The sequence below is a fragment of the Notolepis coatsorum genome (assembly GCF_963971535.1).
Source record: "Notolepis coatsorum genome assembly, chromosome: 4".
Lineage (NCBI taxonomy): Eukaryota > Metazoa > Chordata > Actinopteri > Aulopiformes > Paralepididae > Notolepis > Notolepis coatsorum.
Genome location: NC_140168.1, coordinates 114705848 through 114727805, shown reverse-complemented (window position 1 = coordinate 114727805; position 21958 = coordinate 114705848). Strand labels below are relative to the sequence as shown.

The 21958-nt window shown below is 46.1% G+C and overlaps 1 protein-coding gene across 1 annotated transcript in view; it reads right to left on the bottom strand.

Annotated features, from left to right (window-relative positions):
• The window catches only part of LOC311227351 (ubiquitin thioesterase OTUB1-like), a 44716-nt gene extending 31225 nt beyond the window's left edge, over positions 1-13491 (bottom strand). Inside the window, exons 1-3 of the mRNA XM_084312964.1 lie at positions 13438-13491; positions 7621-7677; positions 1797-1861 (exon numbers count right to left, since the gene is read on the bottom strand). Coding sequence (XP_084169090.1) covers positions 1797-1861; positions 7621-7677; positions 13438-13486 — 171 coding nt within the window. The 5' untranslated portion in view covers positions 13487-13491. The remainder of the gene's footprint in view (positions 1-1796; positions 1862-7620; positions 7678-13437) is intronic.
• Positions 13492-21958: the final 8467 nt, after the last annotated feature.

Here is a 21958-nt window from a genome sequence, read left to right as displayed (position 1 = left end):
GTCACATCACCAGCTTCTTACCTCCTGTTCCCTTACTGTCACATCACCAGCTTCTTACCTCCTGTTCCCTTACTGTCACATCACCAGCTTCTTACCTCCTGTTCCCTTACTGTCACATCACCAGCTTCTTACCTCCTGTTCCCTTACTGTCACATCACCAGCTTCTTATCTCCTGTTCCCTTACTGTCACATCACCAGCTTCTTACCTCCTGTTCCCTTACTGTCACATCACCATCTTCTTATCTCCTGTTCCCTTACTGTCACATCACCAGCTTCTTACCTCCTGTTCCCTTACTGTCACATCACCAGCTTCTTACCTCCTGTTCCCTTACTGTCACATCACCAGCTTCTTACCTCCTGTTCCCTTACTGTCACATCACCAGCTTCTTACCTCCTGTTCCCTTACTGTCACATCACCAGCTTCTTATCTCCTGTTCCCTTACTGTCACATCACCAGCTTCTTACCTCCTGTTCCCTTACTGTCACATCACCAGCTTCTTATCTCCTGTTCCCTTACTGTCACATCACCAGCTTCTTATCTCCTGTTCCCTTACTGTCACATCACCAGCTTCTTACCTCCTGTTCCCTTATGTCACATCACCAGCTTATTACCTCCTGTTCCCTTACTGTCACATCACCAGCTTCTTATCTCCTGTTCCCTTACTGTCACATCACCAGCTTCTTATCTCCTGTTCCCTTACTGTCACATCACCAGCTTCTTATCTCCTGTTCCCTTACTGTCACATCACCAGCTTCTTATCTCCTGTTCCCTTACTGTCACATCACCAGCTTCTTACCTCCTGTTCCCTTACTGTCACATCACCAGCTTCTTACCTCCTGTTCCCTTACTGTCACATCACCAGCTTCTTATCTCCTGTTCCCTTACTGTCACATCACCAGCTTCTTATCTCCTGTTCCCTTACTGTCACATCACCAGCTTCTTACCTCCTGTTCCCTTACTGTCACATCACCAGCTTCTTACCTCCTGTTCCCTTACTGTCACATCACCAGCTTCTTATCTCCTGTTCCCTTACTGTCACATCACCAGCTTCTTACCTCCTGTTCCCTTACTGTCACATCACCAGCTTCTTATCTCCTGTTCCCTTACTGTCACATCACCAGCTTCTTATCTCCTGTTCCCTTACTGTCACATCACCAGCTTCTTATCTCCTGTTCCCTTACTGTCACATCACCAGCTTCTTATCTCCTGTTCCCTTACTGTCACATCACCAGCTTCTTATCTCCTGTTCCCTTACTGTCACATCACCAGCTTCTTACCTCCTGTTCCCTTACTGTCACATCACCAGCTTCTTACCTCCTGTTCCCTTACTGTCACATCACCAGCTTCTTATCTCCTGTTCCCTTACTGTCACATCACCAGCTTCTTATCTCCTGTTCCCTTACTGTCACATCACCAGCTTCTTACCTCCTGTTCCCTTACTGTCACATCACCAGCTTCTTACCTCCTGTTCCCTTACTGTCACATCACCAGCTTCTTACCTCCTGTTCCCTTACTGTTACATCACCAGCTTCTTATCTCCTGTTCCCTTACTGTCACATCACCAGCTTCTTATCTCCTGTTCCCTTACTGTCACATCACCAGCTTCTTACCTCCTGTTCCCTTACTGTCACATCACCAGCTTCTTACCTCCTGTTCCCTTACTGTCACATCACCAGCTTCTTATCTCCTGTTCCCTTACTGTCACATCACCAGCTTCTTATCTCCTGTTCCCTTACTGTCACATCACCAGCTTCTTACCTCCTGTTCCCTTACTGTCACATCACCAGCTTCTTACCTCCTGTTGGATTCTGTCCTGTTGAGCGATAATGGCCTCATCGTATGCCAGACAGTTGACCCCCGCTGGAGAAGGAAGGACGGTGTTAGTGCATAGTGCATTTGATGAACGTAGGCACGGAACTAAATGGGTTTTATTTCTCTTAGGGCTGCCCCCTGAAGGTCAACGATTCAAATCGTCGGAGACCCCATTCTTTAAATAGAAATATAAACCCAGGGTGCTCCAGTAGCACACCATGTTACCGCGCTGCGTCGCGGATCTGGTTGACTCCGAGTTCGATTCCCGGACTCGCCGTCATTTGCCGAATGTCTCCCCCTGCTCTCTCTCTCGTTTCACCCTACAACTGTCGGTCATGCTTGACCAGGAAAACGATAAACGCTAAAAAATAAAGTTTTAAAAAAAAGAAATATAAACCCATTTAGGTTTAGTTCATTTTCGCATATATTTTCGCATTATAAATATATAATTAGTCAAATATGTCATCAATACTTAAACATTATAAACTTAAGTGTGCAGACTTTGCAGCACAGAGCAGCTTAAGTTTAACTTTCACTTCTAGTAGTAGAGTAGATTTAACTTCACATGAAGGAGAGACAGAAGGGTCTAGAGGAGACAAGAATTTGGCAATATTTTGGATTTAAATTCTGCAGCAGCGAAAGCTCAACTGGAGAGGAGCTCAGAGGATCTATGCGCTAAATAACAGCTAGATTGATCTGTCAGATAGAAAATTGATGGAAGGTATTACTGTCTGTTGGTTTATTACTAAATTAGAACATAACGTCAACTTGTCTGTCCAACAAATAGATACTAGTCATTGTACTTGTCACAGCTTCTATGCAGGGCTCCAGAGTGCGACCAAAAATCAGTTCAGTGCGACTTAATGTTTTCCCTTGTTGCACTGATGCTCCCAGCAGGTCTGTGTGTATATGTGTGTGTGTGTGTAGCGCGCCCCCCCCCCCCCCCCCCGTGGCCATGTGCGTTCTCAAAAAAGAAAAAGAATCTCTGCCTTTTGATTGGCTCTAACACGTGCATTCTGCAAAGACCAGCCCCGATCTGCCTCTGATTGGCTCTGATCATCACCCTGAAATTCGTCTTGGCTGAATGACGGGCTAAACTAAATGAGAATCAACTTTTTGAATTGAAACGATAAATAAGCACATCGTCTCATACTGGTTTCATAATACGTTTCCGAATGGACGTTTGGATTAAACAAAGTGTATGCAGTGATGCTTTCCCAGCGGAACACAAGCTGCTTAACGTTACAGGTATGTTATACACGTTAATTAAGCTTTGTAACGTTAGAGTGCAGCTAACGTTAAGATAGCAGGAGCTGTCTGCCAACAAAGTTGTTTCAACAAATGTATTCACAAAATGGATTATCATTCAAACGTTATTGAAGCCTCCCGTGACCAGTAAGTAGCTACTACTACTCAACCGCAGCAATGTTCACTATGAATTGAAAATGGGGGACCCTGGGGCGCTCGCCACCAATGCAGGAGACGCTGGGTTCGAGCCCAGCTCTCCACATTGCCATCAGCTTGGCTGGTCGTTCATACTAACACAATTGGCAGTATTAGGGGGTGGGAAGCTGATGGGTGGGGATCGGACGTTGTGGACAGCGACTCCTACAGGTCGGTTGGTGCGCCTGCGCAGTAGAATCAGGAAGCGACGAGGGCGGCATGTCCCTCCCACGCAGACCTTCGCCGCTGAGAGATCGCGCTGTGCAGGTGAAAAGATGCGACAGCTGCCTCCTCGAGTACCGGAGGGGACACGTGATGTAAGGCTTGGTCCACATTGCAGCCGGCTTGTGGGAGGCGTGGCCTAACAGCGTTCGAGACAGGGGAGGGTAGAATTGGACAATACGAAATTGGGGAAGGGAGAAAAATAGAAAACGGGGAGAAAAAGTAGATCAAAAAGAAAAAGAAAATGGGGGACCCTGATGTAGGGCTGGGCGATATGGCCTAAAAATAAAATCCCTGATTATTCTTTTTTAAATCCGATTTACGATTATAATCGATTTTTTCTCTCTTGAAAACTAGAAACGCCAAGGAAATCATTCAAATAACCTTTGTTTTTATTTGACACTAAAAAATTATCAAACAAAGATGAATGTCCCCATTGGGATTAATACCGTAGTGCAATAACTTGCTTTTTCACCAAACTTCACTTAAAACAAATAAAAGGTGCCTCTTGATCATCAAACAATAATGAATTTCCCTATTGGGATTAATAAAGTGCAAATCTAACTTTCACCAAACATCACTTTTTGTCAAATAAAAGTTGACCCTTAACACTTTGAATGCCCAAAATGACATAACACGTGTTATCAGCCTGCCCCCTGAATGCCCACCACGACAATTAGCGTGTTATTTTTTATCTGAATTCATATTTCATCAACCGAGTCACCCGTTGGTAAACCAGCCCGATCAGGAGCTCAGATGTGAAAAAAGCGCCCCCTATCGTCTCCCAGATGGTAATGCAACCTTTTGGAATGGACTCAATGAAAATGGATGAGAAAAGAAAACGCCGGAATCCACATTTTACTTCTCACGCATGTAACCGGAGCCGATCAGATTCATTCTGGACCCTCAGCACAGCCCTCGTTTTCAAGGAAAATGAAAATATTCCATAACGCCATGTACTGGAATATTCTAGAACGTTGTCATTTTTTACAGTATACGCGTTGGATCAATAAAAGGATCGATTTTTGGAATGGCGATCAGGAATTGGAATAATCCATTTGGATACCATCTGATCTCCAGTCTTAGGATAATCAGACCTGTTTTCACGGAGATATAAGCTTTTCCCCTATGTGTCCCCCAGGCTGTTTGACTGTGCGAGCGATCAGGAACTAAGATAATCTATTTTCAGCTTGCATACGTACACATATACTATCGATAATCTAGCGTTTATTTGAAAACGATTCATAAATAGGCTGAAAAATGACAACGTTCTAGAATATTACAGTACAGGGCGTTTATCACAATCTTTTTTTCCCCCTTGAAAACGAGGGCTTTTCAAAATGCTATAAAACGGAAATGAACCGATAAAAAAACAATCCGCTTCAACAATGTTGAATGGAAATGAGTGATTGATAAGCGACGGGAAGATTAGACACATAGATTAGGCGATATTAACGTTAACATTGAAGTGGATGGTGGGCATTCAAGCACTAAATGTGCGCCCCCTGCTGGGCACTGAAAGTGTTAAGGGGACCAGAGAAAGACGTTTGTCTTGTTTACATCAGGGTAGGGCTGGGCGATTAATCGATCTTGTTCGAATGCATTTATTTCTATTAGATCAGTGGTGCCCAACCAGTGGGCCGTGGTCGACCAGTAGATCAATGACATGCAATATAATTGCCACGAGCGATGGGATGTTAGCTGCTGAACAGGCTAAGCTAACTAGCGTTAGCCGTTAGCTTAGCGTCAGCCCTGGGAAACGCTCAAACGCGGACTCTACAACACCATCCATTCGTGTGAAAAGGGGGTGGGTTATATTGAAAAGGCTTGACAACAGAGATTCAAATATAACTTCATATTTATTGGTTATTTGTTTATTTTATATCAGCATCCAGTCTCCAGCGCCATGTTAACACTTTCAGTGCCACCAGGGGGCGCACGACTTAGTGCTTGAATGCCAACATCGGCGCCCATGTTAACGTTAATATCGCCTAATCTATGTTTTAAATTATGGCTATGTGTCTAATCTGCCCGTCGCTTATCAAAGAATCATTTTCCAGTCAGTGCTGTCAAGGCAGATTGGTTTTTTATCGCTTCATTGAGAGCATTTTGAAAAGCACCCGTTTTGAGGTAAAAAAACAGCCCATTCTGTGATAATCGACTTTTACTGGAATATTCCAGAACGTTGATATTTGTCGGCCTATTTATGAATCGTTTTCAAATAAACGCTAGATGATCAATAGTATACGTGCACGCATGCACATTCGAGGCGCGCGTGATAGCCGTTTTCATTTCCTCATGGATTTTACAGTGAAACCGCTGGAGCACATATCAGAAAAAAGCTTATATCTTCATCAAAACGAGTCTGATTATCCTAACACTGATAACATAGATGCCTTACCCGACATCAGATGGTATCCAACTGGTATATTCCAATTCCTGATCACCATTCGAAAAAATCGATAAGTGTATAGATCTAACGTGTGTACAGTAGAACTCATGCTTGCCGCGGCTCAGAGTCTCCAGAATGAACTCTGGTACCCCGGCTGCATCAGTGGACTGGAAAATGTGGACTGGAATATTTTTTTCCCCCATCCATTTTCATTGAGTCCATTCCAAAATCCCTGATGTCATCTGGGAGACGATAGGGGGCGCTTTTTTCACATCTGATCGCCGGCGGCCCTTGGGTAGGCTTGCGTGATGCAATATGATTTCAGATCGCTAAAAAAAAATATATATATATATTCCGAGAAATCTCGTGAGTGGCTTTCAACGTAAGTATCGTAAACACGAGATTAGCCGTGAGTGGCACTCAAAGTGTTAACACTTCCTGTGTTTACATTTTCGAGCGTGACATCATCGCCTACGGCAAGCGCACACGCTCAAAACGCAAACCGTAAACAGAACCCGGAGCGCACCAAGACTTGAAGTGTGTACACAAACTAGAGGGGGGAGAGGGAGGGGGGGGGAGGGAGTTCGCACTCAGAGACGGATCGGACCAGAACGGATCGGAACGGACCCAAATGGGTGAGTGAGAAAGCCCCCTAAGAGCGGTTTTGAATGTGGGTAGGGATTCACATCTTTTTACGGCTGTGGGTAGGGCAGCCTGAATTCTTTCCCCAATACATTTCCAGTTCCGCGTTCGCCTTCTGCACTCTGATTGGCCACTGACGTTTCTGGTCGCGCCAATCGTGTGACGGCAAGTTCTTTCGCCGGTTAAGCTTAGGCACTCTTTCAAAGTTGGTTAAGGTTAGAGTTTGTCTTAGAGCAGGGCGATAGAAGCCTAAGCTTAACCAGTGATAAACTAGGCGTTAGGTAGTTTGCTGCTCTTCGAGGCGGAAATGGGCGCGTCACTCGATTGGGCGCACATGTCACATGACCAGAAACGTCAGTGGCCAATCAGATCGCACCAGAAACGTCCGTGGCCAATCAGATCGCAGAACGCGGAACTGGAAATGTATTGGGGAAAGAATAGACGCGGTAGGGCGTTCCACATTGTTGTGGCATAATTACAAAACGTGTTTAGTCCCTTGTTTGAGCCGAATCTGGGTTTAACATGATTTGTGGAGCTCCCTCTGGTGTTGTGATCGTGGTATTCACTGACCTTTGGGAAGTGTATCTTGTAGACAAGGCCCATTGCAAGTTGCTGTACTCTTGTCGTCTACTCTAAGCCATCCTAGGTAGTCAAAGTGGGCGCAGTGAAATGTTTTGGGTGCATGCACCTAAATTATGCGCTGGTGCACCTAAATGAAAAAGTTAGGCGCACTGGTGCAACCAATGTAAAAAGTGAGTCTGGAGCCCTGCTATGTAACATCCACCCGTCCATCTACACTCACTGCACACACATCCACACACTTTAAACAAACACTCACCGTAACACTCACTCTAGACACTTTAACCTCTTAAGCATGGGGCAAAAATGGGGGCTATTTTGTTGTTGACGATTGCATACCCAAAGTAATAGCGATTTATTACCCTTTATACTTATAGCACATGCACGAGTCTGGTCTCTTTTGAAAGGTAACATTCTGAAGTTTCTTACACAACAATAATCACTTTGAGTGAATGTATCACTTTGAGTGCTAATGAAATAAGAGTAACAGAGGTTTGAACACACTGAGGTAAAGGTTTTGTGTACTCACATTTCTGTTTACTTGTTGCCAGATGCCTGTTTTGAAGTTCCAGCTGGGAGGTAGGAGCTGGAAAACATAATTGTTCAATAGCCTGAAATCTTATGTAGTACAGGTTCAAAGTGTATCAAAACTAGGGCTGGGCGATATGGCCTAAATATGATATCACGATATTTTCTGACATTTGCAGCCCGGAGACGGCAGACGAGCACAAAGTGCCGCAGCGCTGGCGCGAGTGCATGGCTGCCCGGCCCGGCCCGGCTCTGCATGCCGCCGTCGGGCCGTCCGATGCTTAAGACTAAGAGGTTAACACGACGTCATATTTATCTATTTATTAAAGAGATTTGCACTACAAACATACCTCATTTGCACATTGCCTTTAAAAAAAATATCAAAGTAAGCGCTCTACAGATAATGTTAAAGATCAAAGTAAGCGCTCTACAGATATTGAGTTTCATTATGTAAGATGTCTGGTAATACCGGTATTGTCATGAGTTTATTAGTTATGGGAAATTTCACATGACCGTGGCAACCCTACTCATTATTTAGTGATGCACCAATGTGAAAATTGTGGCCGATACCGATAACCGATATTAATATTGCTGTTCTGGCCGATACCGATATTTACCGATGTCGATATCTCTGTATAGAAAACACTTTATGATAATCAAATAAAGAGCTATTTTCCAAAACGCATACTTTTTTTTTTTACTTTTGTAACTTATTTTCAGAAATGACTGATATTTTGAAACTATTTAAGGCAAATTTTTTTTTTTAATATCGGCCCTATCTTGATATCGGACCGATACCGATGTGTAAAAAAACGGCCATATCGGCCGATATTATATCGGTGGCCGATATATCGTGCATCACTATCATTATTCCAACACATGCTTCTGACAAATCCACACGCAGGCTAATGCATTGAGCCATCTGGTGTCATATACAGTTGTCTTAACAGATTTATTGATTTTTAAATGCTCAAAGAAATGTCATGTGACTTGGTTGCACTCAACTATGTTAACGTATGCTGGCATGCCAATGTATTTAGCCAGAACGTCTTATGAATAGACTTCAAAATTGTTTATTTATTTTCTCTATATAAAATAAATGATCAAATCATCACATTGACCGACTCTGATTCGACACCGTAACACCGGTATCACCCACTACCGCGGTATGGCGGCTTGTTCACGCGAGACAACGTGCGAGAAGAAACTGCCCAAAGCGTTTAGTGTGAGCATCCAAGTTTTTCTGACTTTGTAGCTGGAACACACGTAGGTCGGAGATGACGCGCTTCCCCACATAACAAAATATATTTCCCAGCTGCCGATTGGCAGGCGGTTGAGTATGTTTCAGCAAGGAATGCGATGGTGTGATCATTTAATGCAACCTTGGGAACACCACTCGGCAGGCCAAATAAATATATATAATGATATATTTTTGGTTGTGAAGATTCACGCCAGGTAGTGGTGCCCAGGTCTCCCGGGCCTTTCTGTGTAGAGTCTGCATGTTCTGCCCGCGCTCGCAAGGGTTTCCCCTCCAGAAAGAGAGATAAAAACCCAGAACAGATCGGTAACGCGGTCACATCCCTTACGAAGAAGACAGACAGGAGCACTTGGATTGGACCGGGCTGCCCCTGTGGGGAAGGACGACGGGATGGGTCAAGCGCAGAGAAGGAATTTAATCGGCGACCCAATGCATGTGTGTGTGTTACTGTGTCGCCCATTTCACATGCGTGTGTTTGCTGCATGATAAGTTGTACAATGGCCAACCGATAAATGTACTACCAACTTAAAATAAATTTTAAATAAATGGGCCTGCCAGGTGGTGTGCCTGGGTCCACGACCGGACCGCCGCCAGCGTGTTCCCCGCCGGGACAGCACACAGCCGGGAGAACGCCTGCCAACCTGAGGCTGGGAAATGCTTTATAATTATTTTTTGGAAAAGCCCAACTACTGGTGAGTGAGAGTCTGGAAAACCTTTTGTAACCAGGCTTTAAAAGTGATGCAGAGCTGTGTTTGTGCTGGCCATGTAAGCTCACCCCCCCCCCCCATACACACCCCCTGCAGTTTCATGTCGCATGAACTAAGATTATATTATGAGCAACTTTCTTGTCTGGCTATTTTAGCCTTCATTATAAAAATTACCAGACGCGACATTATTCTATAACGTTTGCTGCTAGTTTATTATGACGTTAGCTAAAGACGCAGACTTGTCATCTATATATATATATATATATATTTATTATTTTGTATCGGTTTAACTTTAACACAAGCCATCTCTCTCCAAGTGTTGCTTTTATGACCAGTCTGTTAGCTAACAGTTAGCTCGAGAAGATTCCAAAACAATACAACTGACTGCTTTTTTCGGCTGGCGTTGAATAAAAAAAGAAAAACGACACCACGATAGAATAACCATGTTTTCCAACAACTCTCTCTAATATCAATCATTGTTATGACATTATTATTACACGTAGCTGTAAGTGTTAACACTTTGGCTGCCAGGAAACGTGTTTAGACGTCATTCCCGGCCATGCTCAAGTTGCCGGAGGACGCTTTACAGCGTCCTTATATCAATATTTCAAAAATCTGCGATCGGATTCATATGTCCCCTCCGCTGGCCTGAGATCCACCAGGAGGACCCACTGAGCTCTCTGGCGGTTCAGGAGCGCCATCTGGTGGCCGATCGGCGCAATCGCTTAACAGGATGTGCCATAGAGGTTGTGCTGGACGTCCGTATTACTTCCGGGCACTCGCTATAGGTCCCGGCATTCTAGCTCGTCACAATACACAGTGATCGATTGCCAATAACTCGATAAACAACATGATTTGGACGTATATACCATTATACAAGCTGGAGATGGACCGGGTAAATCTACATCCCATAATGATAAGATTTCTACTCTACGATGATCGCCCAACGGCGCGCGGAGACTGGGGTGAGTTTTAGCGTGTAACGTTACCGTCTTCGATACTAACTGCTATTATCAACATTTGACCCACATTAGATGATTGGTATAACGCTGCCCACGGAATTATAAACGCCCCCTAGCCCATCCGGTCAACATCAGATGACGTGTAGTAACTTCTAGAAGTACGTCTAGTTGGAATTTTTTATATCGCGCTGATTGCCATAAAACTGTATTGCATCATCAATATAATGCATTTGGGGCTATAGATCACGTTCTGGAGAAAGCTGCAGAAAGAGATGAAAACATACTTATAGACCATACTTTACTATGAATATGTGAATGAAAAAGTTTAACGTTGCTATACAATGAACAATACATATAGGACTTTGAATGGGCCCTAATAATGGCAATGTAGCAATAGAATTTAAAAAGTTATAGCCATGCAAAGAAGGGGTACTTCTCCATAGACAAATAGAGCCGGCAACCTATGGTATATCATGAATTTAACCCAAGGCAACCAAAGTGTTAACTGTGTTCGTCAACACGCCGTTGTTGTTTTTCTTTGTGTCACGAAGCTACAACTCGGTGATGCTGCGTTCCGTTTCTGGTGGGAGCTGGGGAACGGGGCCTCTCCTACCTCCGTGCAAAACGGTTAACCCTTTCACTGCGACAACACACAGAAGGTTAACCCTAGAGCTGCCGCGGTATCGGTATTACCGCGGTATCGCTGTTACATCATGCCCACCGCAGCGTTGGGCTGAATACCGGCATCACTGCTGTTTTTTATTATATTATTATTATTATTACGCTCTCGTTGGGCTTGCGGCTCTGCAGATATACCCTACTTCTCTGTCGAGATTCCAAGCGACCCTATTGGGTACCAGAAAAGTCACATGAAACACTGCAGACCACTGATTGGTCAGAAGAGATACGCGTCACATGCTTGGAGCATCTTGCAGTGCGTTTACTTCCTGAATCTCAGCCATCACAACACGGCTAATAGTACGTTAGCTCCCACCGGAGACCGGAGTGGATTACCGACGCCGTCGCTCCTCAGGGAACGAGGCATAATGATTTTACTGCAACGAAATGTTATAATAAAAGCCCTTCGTTCTATACACTTGTCTGATTGAAAACTTTATTAACAGACCGCAGAATGGGTACAACTCGGCACGCTCTGAGCAAAGAAAGGAACTTAGATATTAATTGAGTAACGCTTGCCTTGCTATGTGGTCCGGTAAATACGAACGTGTAACTATACTAACGTTAATGCCACAAATCGAATGCCTTTGTAATCATAAGTAGTAACGTTATAATAAGAAGAAGAAGAAAGGGTCGGGGGGGTAACCGGCGGGCGCGACACCGAGGGGAGACTTCGAATCCGTGTTTCACTTTTAATAACGAATGCGTGCATGCCGAATCCCAAACAATATTCATGCTGCAAAGTCATCCTCTAAAGATAGACATTTAGACTAGAGGCAGGCTATTATGCTATATAAAGAGTAGACTACAAAAAAAATGCATTCAAACTTTTTTTTTGTGTGTGTGTGCGGTAATACCGCGGCGGTAGGAAATATTTTGCAAATGTGTGCGGTAAGGAAAACATCAATACCGCGGCAGCTCTAGTTAACCCTATCACTGCGACAAAACACACAGAAGGTTAACCCTTTCACTGCGACAACACACAGAAGGTTAACCCTATCACTGCGACAACACAGAAGGTTAACCCTATCACTGCGACAACACAGAAGGTTAACCCTATCACTGCGACAACACACAGAAGGTTAACCCTATCACTGCGACAACACACAGAAGGTTAACCCTTTCACTGCGACAACACAGGTTAACCCTTTCAGTCTGCGACACCACACATAAGGTTAACCCTTTCACTGCCACACAACGGCAAGTCAATAACCCTTTACTATCACACTACCCAACTATTTTATTGCACTGTAAAATATATATATTTTTTTTTATCTATTCTACAATTCTATTGCACTGCACTATTTTACTCAGTCTATTTTATCTTGCTCCTTTTATTATCGTCTATTTATTTAAAACTGAATCAAACCATAAACTAGGTGGCCTGTTGGGATGTTAGAGCCTAATAATGTGAAAAACTGTGATTTTATATGTCTGCACTTTATGTGCTCATTTTATGCCCCTTTATTCTGTTGTGAAGCACTTTGAGCTGCAGTCTCTGTATGAAAGGTGCTGCTATACAAAAATACAGCTAATTATTACCGACGGTAACCAGCAGTGAAAGGGTTAACTCTAAACTGTTTTTGGCCGTTTCTTTTCCTTTACAATAATAATAATATGTCTTGCTGTGAACTACAACTCAGCCAAGACAGGTGACACTGAGCCACGCAGCTCACATAGTAAACAACACGTCATCGCGGGACGCGTGTATATTTTCCCTAACGGAGTTGCACTTCCGCGTAACGCGCTGTTGGGCGTAGAGTCAGTGGCCAATCAGATCGCGCAAACCGAACGCGGAAGTGCAACTCCGTTAGGGAAAATATACACGCTCACGGGACTCTCAGCTAACAACAACAACATTAACGCGTAGACGACGTGAAAGGCCGTGTTGTTGTTGAACATGTTGTTTGGGAGTTTGCGAACTAGGAGCTTCAGAGTGTTGTTGGATTATTATCCCTAGTGGATCATTCTGAATGTCCGACCACAGGGTTACAAAGCGAATGTAGCATCAGCTCCCCGTTAGCCCGTTAGCTCCTCGTTAGCCCTGTGGCCTCTCTGTCCCCGGTCTCCGGTTAAATCTGTTTATCACCGGGACCGCGGCGGCTACAGGCGCCAAACAACCACAAAGCAGGGCGCGGAGATTCACGCGTGTAAGAACACGGCTGCATTATCAGGTGAGGTTTTGTGTTTTGTGTAATTGCTTCTTCTCTCACCCTCCATCTCTCCCTGTCCTGAGTCCTGCTGCTGCTGCTCCTCCGCCATCTTAGCTGTGAAGTTCTACTTCCGCCCTCTGAACATCCGGGTCATGGCGTCACCGGGGGGGGGGGGGGGACTCCAGTGAGAACATAATGTGACATGGTCTCTACTGTACATTATAAAGGCGCACTTCACCAGAAAACAATGCTGATTTATTTTGCACATAATCTCTATCCCCTCCCCCAGCCACCCCACCTACCCCCCCCCCACCTACCCCACCTCCTCCCATGTACAGTTTCTTCCCCCTCAAATGTATATATTCTCCTTTTTAGACTCCTTTTGTATCACAAACAGTACTGTATTTGTAGATCTGGTATGTCATAAATGTATAGATGTAGCAGTACTGTCTATCTGTATGTCATGTATGACAATGTATGTCAGATATATGTTATGATGAATTGAAAATGGGGGACCCTGATGTAAACAAGACGAAAGTATTTCTCTGGTCTGCATCCCCTAACAATTGTGTGTATTGAGCCATACTGTACTGTACCCATTCTGCAATCTGTTAATACAATTTTCAATCAATCAATCAACACCTCCAAAAACTCTAAAAACGTACTTCACTCCACGGTGGTGGAATGAACATCCCACCAGTCGGTACAGCCGAAACACACCCAATTGTCCGACCATTGACTAAAAACACACTTCTTCAATCAATATCTAAAATGAAAATAAATAAATAAAATTACTAACCTTTAGTACTGTGAACTACTACTACTACAGTACTGTCTTTTACTATTATGTTCTTTGCTACTATGTCTACACTACTATGTACTATACTGTAGGGCTGGGCGATATGGCCTAAATATGATATCACGATATTTTCTGACCTTTCGGCGATACACGATACGCATCACGATATTTTTCTTTTTTTCCCCAAACAATTCATTATGAGGCTTACCAAGACAGTATTTGAGTTTGCAAGCTAACATTAAAGACAAAATAAAATACCCATGCATTTAGCATTTTTATATTAGATTTAGATTATTGGATTATTAGATTATATATTGCATATATTTAGCAATGAGATATTATATGATTTAGATATGAAATATGATGAATTGAAAATGGGGGACCCTGATGTAAACAAGACGAAAGTCTTTCTCTGGTCTGCATCCCCTTAACAATTGTATGTATTGAGCTGTACTGTACCCATTCTGCAATATGTTAATAAAGTTTTAAATCAATCAATCAATCAATCAATAGGATTTTAGCATTTTTATGAAACTACTGTATATTTGTATGTCTCTAAATGTTTTGATGAATTGAAAATGGAGGACCCTTATGTAAAAAAGCCGAAAGTCTTTTTCTGGTCTTCATCCTCCAGTCAGTCCACTGTTGTTGTATTGAGCTGTACTGTATTGTACCCATTCTGCAATCGTTAATAACGTTCATTCATTCAATCATTCAGCCGGCAACAGAATAATTTTGATTGACAGTCGAGTCTGCCAATTACGTCACACCGCTTGTACCCGCCCTGCTGTTCTTAGCACCAATCGGCAAGCAGCGCTATTCTTTTTTTACATTCCTGAATGCCCTCCATTGATTTTAACGAGAGCTCAGCTCAACGACAACAACAGCTCACCGCAGCCGACGAGTGATTACTAGCGCACCGCAGCATGACAACGAGGCATAATGATTTTACTGCAACAAATGTTATAAAAGCCTTTCCATACATCTGTCTGATTGAAAACTTTATTAACAGACCGCAGAATGGGCACGCACAACTCGGCACGGACTGAGATATGAACAGTAACGCTTGCTATCTATGTCGTCATCGGACGTTGCTATGTTTGGGTAAATACGCTGATGTGTAACTATATAACGTGTAACTATATAATGTTGATGCCACAAAACGAATGCCTTTGTTAATCATAAGTACTAACTTTGATGCAGTAGTGTGTGTGTGGGAGCGGCGTTGTTTGAACGGGGTGGACCAGATTGACGCGACACAATCCTCTTGGGCAAAACATCACGATATCCACGATACGTTAAAAAAGTGTATCGTTAATGAACTGTACCCGATATTTATATAATATCGTCATATCGCCCAGCCCTACTATACTGTATACCTACTATGCTCAGGGGCGTAGCTGTAGATTCTGGGCCCCATGAAAGAATGTATTTGTAGGCCCCCAGTGAATGCGAGCGCACGTAAGCCTGCGAGCAAAAAGATAATTTGGCCAGACGGGAGAGAGCCTGCCCAGAGAGGGGCCGACCAGAGGGGGCCTGAACAGAGAGAGCCCAACAGGAGAGAGCCAGACAGGAGAGAGCCCGACAGGAGGGGGTCTGAACAGAGAGAGCCCAACGGGAGAGAGCCTGCCCAGAGAAGGGCCGGCCAGAGGGGGCCTGAACAGAGAGAGCCCAACGGGAGAGAGCCAGACAGGAGAGAGCCCGACAGGAGGGGGTCTGAACAGAGAGAGCCCAACGGGAGAGAGCCTGCCCAGAGAAGGGCCGGCCAGAGGGGGCCTGAACAGAGAGAGCCCAACAGGAGAGAGCCAGACAGGAGAGAGCCAGACAGGAGGGGGTCTGAACAGAGAGAGCCCAACGGGAGAGAGCCTGCCCAGAGAAGGGCCGGCCAGAGGGGGCCTGAACAGAGAGAGCCCAACGGGAGAGAGCCAGACAGGAGAGAGCCCGACAGGAGGGGGTCTGAACAGAGAGAGCCCAACGGGAGAGAGCCTGCCCAGAGAAGGGCCGGCCAGAGGGGGCTTGAACAGAGAGAGCCCAACGGGAGAGAGCCTGCCCAGAGAGGGGCCGACCAGAGGGGGCCTGAACAGAGAGAGCCCAACGGGAGAGAGCCAGACAGGAGAGAGCCCGACAGGAGGGGGTCTGAACAGAGAGAGCCCAACGGGAGAGAGCCTGCCCAGAGAAGGGCCGGCCAGAGGGGGCCTGAACAGAGAGAGCCCAACGGGAGAGAGCCTGCCCAGAGAAGGGCCGGCCAGAGGGGGCCTGAACAGAGAGAGCCCAACAGGAGAGAGCCTGCCCAGAGAAGGGCCGGCCAGAGGGGGCCTGAACAGAGAGAGCCCAACAGGAGAGAGCCAGACAGGAGAGAGCCAGACAGGAGAGAGCCCGACAGGAGGGGGTCTGAACAGAGAGAGCCCGACGGGAGAGAGCCTGCCCAGAGAAGGGCCGGCCAGAGGGGGCCTGAACAGAGAGAGCCCAACGGGAGAGAGCCAGACAGGAGAGAGCCCGACAGGAGGGGGTCTGAACAGAGAGAGCCCAACGGGAGAGAGCCTGCCCAGAGAAGGGCCGGCCAGAGGGGGCCTGAACAGAGAGAGCCCAACAGGAGAGAGCCTGCCCAGAGAAGGGCCGGCCAGAGGGGGCCTGAACAGAGAGAGCCCAACAGGAGAGAGCCTGCCCAGAGAAGGGCCGGCCAGAGGGGGCCTGAACAGAGAGAGCCCAACAGGAGAGAGCCAGACAGGAGAGAGCCTGACAGGAGGGGGCCTGAACACAGAGAGCCCGAACGGAGAGGGCCTGACAGGAGAGAGCCCGACGAGAGGGGGGCTGAACAGAGAAGGGCCGACCAGAGGGGGCCTGAACAGAGAGAGCCCAACAGGAGAGAGCCAGACAGGAGAGAGCCTGACAGGAGGGGGCCTGACAGGAGAGAGCCCGACGAGAGGGGGGCTGAAAGGAGAAGGGCCGGCCAGAGAGAGCCCGAACAGAGAGAGCCCAACGGGAGAGGGCCCAACAGGAGAGAGCCTGACCAGAGGGGGCCTGAACAGAGAGAGCCCAACAGGAGAGGGCCTGAGAGGGGAGAGCTTGACGGCGGAGACCGGGACCTCTGGAGGCAGAGCTACCGACGAGGTTTCCGACCAGGAGGTCAAGGAGGCAAGGACCGCCCAGAACAGGGGCCTCGTCGGCGTCGCTACCGGCGCAACTTTCAACACCGGCGCAGACGCTCACCGGCAGGTGTCAAACCGGGCCTAGAGGGTGGAGATGGGAGCGTCAGGAGGGCGTCAGGAGAGGTAGAGTCAGCCCCCTCAAACGAGGATGGAGAAGACGGTGGAGACGGGGGCGAGGAGGGCGCAGCGGGCGGCTCCTCAGAGGCCTCGGCGGGCAAAGCCGTGGCCAAGGGCCTACCAACAGAACAGACGAATCTGACGCAGAATCAGATGCAGGGGAGGTTGAACGAACCTGGCCCCAGAGGAGCACCAGAGGTCGGCTACCCGCTTGGGATCGCCAGGACGACGTGCTGAAGAGGATGGTGGTAGAACAGTGTGTGAAACTAATGGAACAATGTGTGAAACTGTGGGTCTAAGGACCGTTTTCATGTCATTAGACTGGTTTCATTGAGTAACTTGCAGAGGACTTGGCAAGTTTAAAGTGGGGGGAAATGTAGCAGCCTGAATATTCTACAAAGTATTCAGTAGTGCTAACTAACTGTTACTTTTCCTGTGTGTGTATAACGTGTGATTTAGCCTAACAGTGTTCCTTTGGATAGCTCGCCCAGTCTAACGACGAGGTGAGGTTTGATTTGATTTGATTTTATTGATGGATTAAAAACACACAACAAGGATCCAAAGGATAACATGAGAAAGAGTAAAACCCTTATTTCCGTCATGGTCCCAGGGCTGTTAGGCCACAACAAAAAACACGACAATAACACAACACTCATACATTTAAAACATTATAAGACTAACCTATCGCTAAAATTGTATACCCCACAATAACTAAAAACTGATTGGAAACCCATTCAAACTATAGGGGGCTATTCTTCTATTCTGTCCATGAGCCACTTCCTGACGCTTCTCTTGAAGCTGTGGAGGCTCAAGCTCTGCTTGATGGGGATAGGCAGCTTGTTCCAATCCTGGGCTCCAGAGAAAGTAAGGGAGCATTGGCCCAGTTTGGATCGGAAAGAAGCAGGCTTCAGGTTTGCTATGCTTGCTCTAGTTCTGTGGTTGTGGGTGCTACTCTTCTCCGGATGCAGTATGGATTACTAGCAATAACATTGAGCCCTTTTTCCCTTTCTGGAGCGGTCTTTGCGTGGGATCAGTGGAGGTTGTCAGCAGGGGGCGGAGTGGCAGTGGTGGCAGGTGGAGCAGTGGAGAGAAGCAAGCAACGAGGAAGAGGGAGTTACCTGGAGGCGAGGGGAGCAGGAAACTCTCTTCGGCGTTGGACTTGGCCGTGAACGGTCACAGCCACAGCGGGCGTGTGCTTTGGAATAGCCCTGTTGAAGAAGTTAACGAAGGAGAGCCCCGTCGGAACGAGCGGCGGGTGATGAGACATACTTGCTAGTGACGGGTTATCCTAGAAGTATCAGCGATAGTGTGTGAGTAAGAGAAACCGAACCCAAGGACTAATGTCTAGAGCTAACGAGACTAACGTCTAACGTTATCGGGTTATAGTAGTTACTGTGTGCGGTATAGTAGCATGCCACTAACGGCTCCGTCTGATTTGAGTAGACTACCGGGCGCGAGGCGCTGAAGAGACCGGTGGTATAGCCAGCCACGTTGCGTTAGCAGTGTAACCGAATAGCAGGAGGGTGCGCCAAGACCCAAAGCTTAGCTGTGTTTAAGGTAGCCAAAGTATTAGCACGCGCGACAGAAGCAAGCCAGCAACAGCAGCGGTGGACGTTTCCCAGACGGTGCAGAGGACGCCTCTTCCCACCAGCAGAGGACGCCATACAGCAAGCTCCGCCAGCTAACCACTGCCTGCTGTTCGCCCAACCTGCTGGCTGTGCTCGCGGATCGCCGACGCCATCTTGTCATCCGGACTAGCGGTGACAAGAGTGGGTCCGCCATCTTGGCTAAGTACTAACAGTACCACGTGTATCAACAGCAACGTCCATTGAAGTGAACGCTAACCATCAGTGTCTAAGGGGTACCCCAAACAATTTAAGCCGGCTTAGGTTAGGTTTTCTTTGGTAACGTGGGCCCACATTTATTGGTTTATTTTGTTATTTGTTTATTTGATTGTTTGATTCTTGAATTCCCAATGTGTCTACGTTCTATGCCTGGGTTCCCCTAGTACAAGCGGGGTGGTTTAATGTATTGAGCACTCGGTGCCTATGGTGGGAAGAGCTTCCCCTACATTGATAACAAGAGCACCCGGTGCCATATATTAAGAATTAACGTTGTAATGTATAACCTGCCCAGGCTTCACTAAAGTAGACCTAATCGGGATCATTGTGTGTGTCTCTTTCTTTGAGTTCCATTTGCTATTCTATTCTCTGGGTAAATATTGTGACTGCATAATTATTTAACCCTTACACCCCATTTACAGAATAGCATTTGAAGGGTCAATACAGGTGGTCAAGGATGAATGAATGAAAACTTTATTTAACAGATTGCAGAATGGGTACAATACAGTACGGCTCAATACATACAATTGTTAAGGGGATGCAGACCTGAGAAAGACGTTTGTCTTGTTTCCATCAGGGTCCCCCATTTTCAATTCATATAGACATATATGACATACATGACATACAGATAGTCAGTACTGCTACATCTATACATTTATGACATACCAGATTTGCAAATACAGTACTGTTTGTGATACAGAAGGAGTCAAGAAAAGGGAGTATATACATTTGACGTAGAAACTGTACATTGGAGGAGGTTGGGTGGGGGGGGTTGGGTACATTGGGATATTGACAACCATACTGGGTAATTTACATTGGAGGTGGTTGGGGGGGGGGGGGGCGGGGGGCACACTGTATAAACAATTAACACTGTACATTGAGGGGGGGGGGGGGGAGACACTGTACAAACAAACACAATTGTACATTGAACTATTGACAAAACCATACTAGGTAAATGACTGTACATTGGAGGGGGTTGGGTTAGGATATTTACAGGGGCCAGTGTTGAATTGCAGTCTCCCGTAGGTGTCCCTTGAGAGAGGTTTTGAAAGTGGGTAGTGATCCACATTCCTTTACAGCTTTGGGTAGGGCGTTCCACATTGATGTGGCATAATTGCGAAACGTGTTTAGTCCCTTATTTGAGCCGAATCTGGGTTTAACATGATTTGTGGAGCTCCCTCTGGTGTTGTGATCGTGGTATTCACTGACCTTTGGGAAGTATTTTGACATGTACATGGGTACCTTGGTCGTGTAGTGTATCTTGTAGACCAGGCCCATTGCAAGTTGTTGTACTCTGTCGTCTACTCTAAGCCATCCTAGGTTGTCAAAGTGGGCAGGGGTGAGGTGGGTTCTAGGAGTAAGGTCAAGCAGTAGTCTGACCAGTTTGTTTTGAGATGTTTGTAATTTTGTTTTTAGCGCCTTTGAGGTGCTTTGGTACCATGAGGTGCAAGCATAGTCGTAGTACCCCTGAATGAGTGCTCCTGCCAGAGTCTTCAGGGTGTTCTTGTTTACCAGAGAGGAGATCCGGTACAAGAATCGAGTTCGTTGGTTGACTTTTTTTATTACATTGGATGCCATTTTGTCACAGGAGAGATTAGCCTCTAGGATGGAACCCAGGTAGGTAATTTCATCTTTCCTTGTGACAATATTGTCACCCACTGTAACTGAGAAGCCGTCGGTCTTGCTGAGTTTGTTATTTGAACCGAAGAGAATGGACTCTGTTTTGCCCATGTGTAATGATAGTTTGTTATCAGCGAGCCATATGCAGATTCTGCCTAGTTCCGAGCTGAGGGTTTTTTCAACCTGTAACTTGTTCTTGTCAGAGACCAGCAGGGCTGAGTCGTCCGCAAACAGGAACAAGTTGCAGTCACAAGCTGACGACATGTCATTTGCATAAATTAGGAACAGTAGCGGTCCTAGTATGCTTCCTTGTGGAACACCACAGCTCACTGTGAGGGGGGGGGATAGGGTACCGTTTACCTCCACCATCTGTTCCCTGCCCTCAAGGTAGGATTGCATCCAGCTCACTGATAGACTATCAAAACCAATTGCTTTTAGCTTGTCAATCAGAATGGAGTGATTGACCGTGTCAAAGGCCTTTTGTAGGTCCAGCATGACCATGCCGCAGTATTTGCCTGCGTCCACCTCTTGTTTGATGTGGTCATTCAAATAGAGAAGGCATGTGTCAGTGGAGTGGGATGTTCTGAAGCCAGATTGGAATTCGTAGATTAGATTTTTTTCCGCTAGGTACTTTTCGACCTGTTCGTAGACTATTTTTTCCATGACTTTCGAGATGGAGGTGAGAATAGAAACAGGGCGGTAGTTGCCTGGGTCTAATTTGCTGCCCTTTTTGTGCAGAGGGGTCACCCTCGCAATTTTGAAGTCCTTGGGGACGTGTCCCTGTTTTATGGAGAGGTTTATTATGTGTGTGATGATTGGTGTGATGGCGGCTGCTGAGTCTCTGAGGAATTTGGAGGGGATGTTGTCATGGCCAGTGGCCTTGTTAGGTTGGAGGGCGCTCAGTTTATTGAGTACCTCATCTGTTGTTACCATTTCCAGCTTGAAGTCGTCCTTGCGGACCCCTAGGTTTTTGTAGTAAGCTACTATGTGTTCTACCCCATAAAGCCCTGAGTGGGAGGGTAGTTTGTTTACCAGTGTTGTGGCTATGTTTGTGA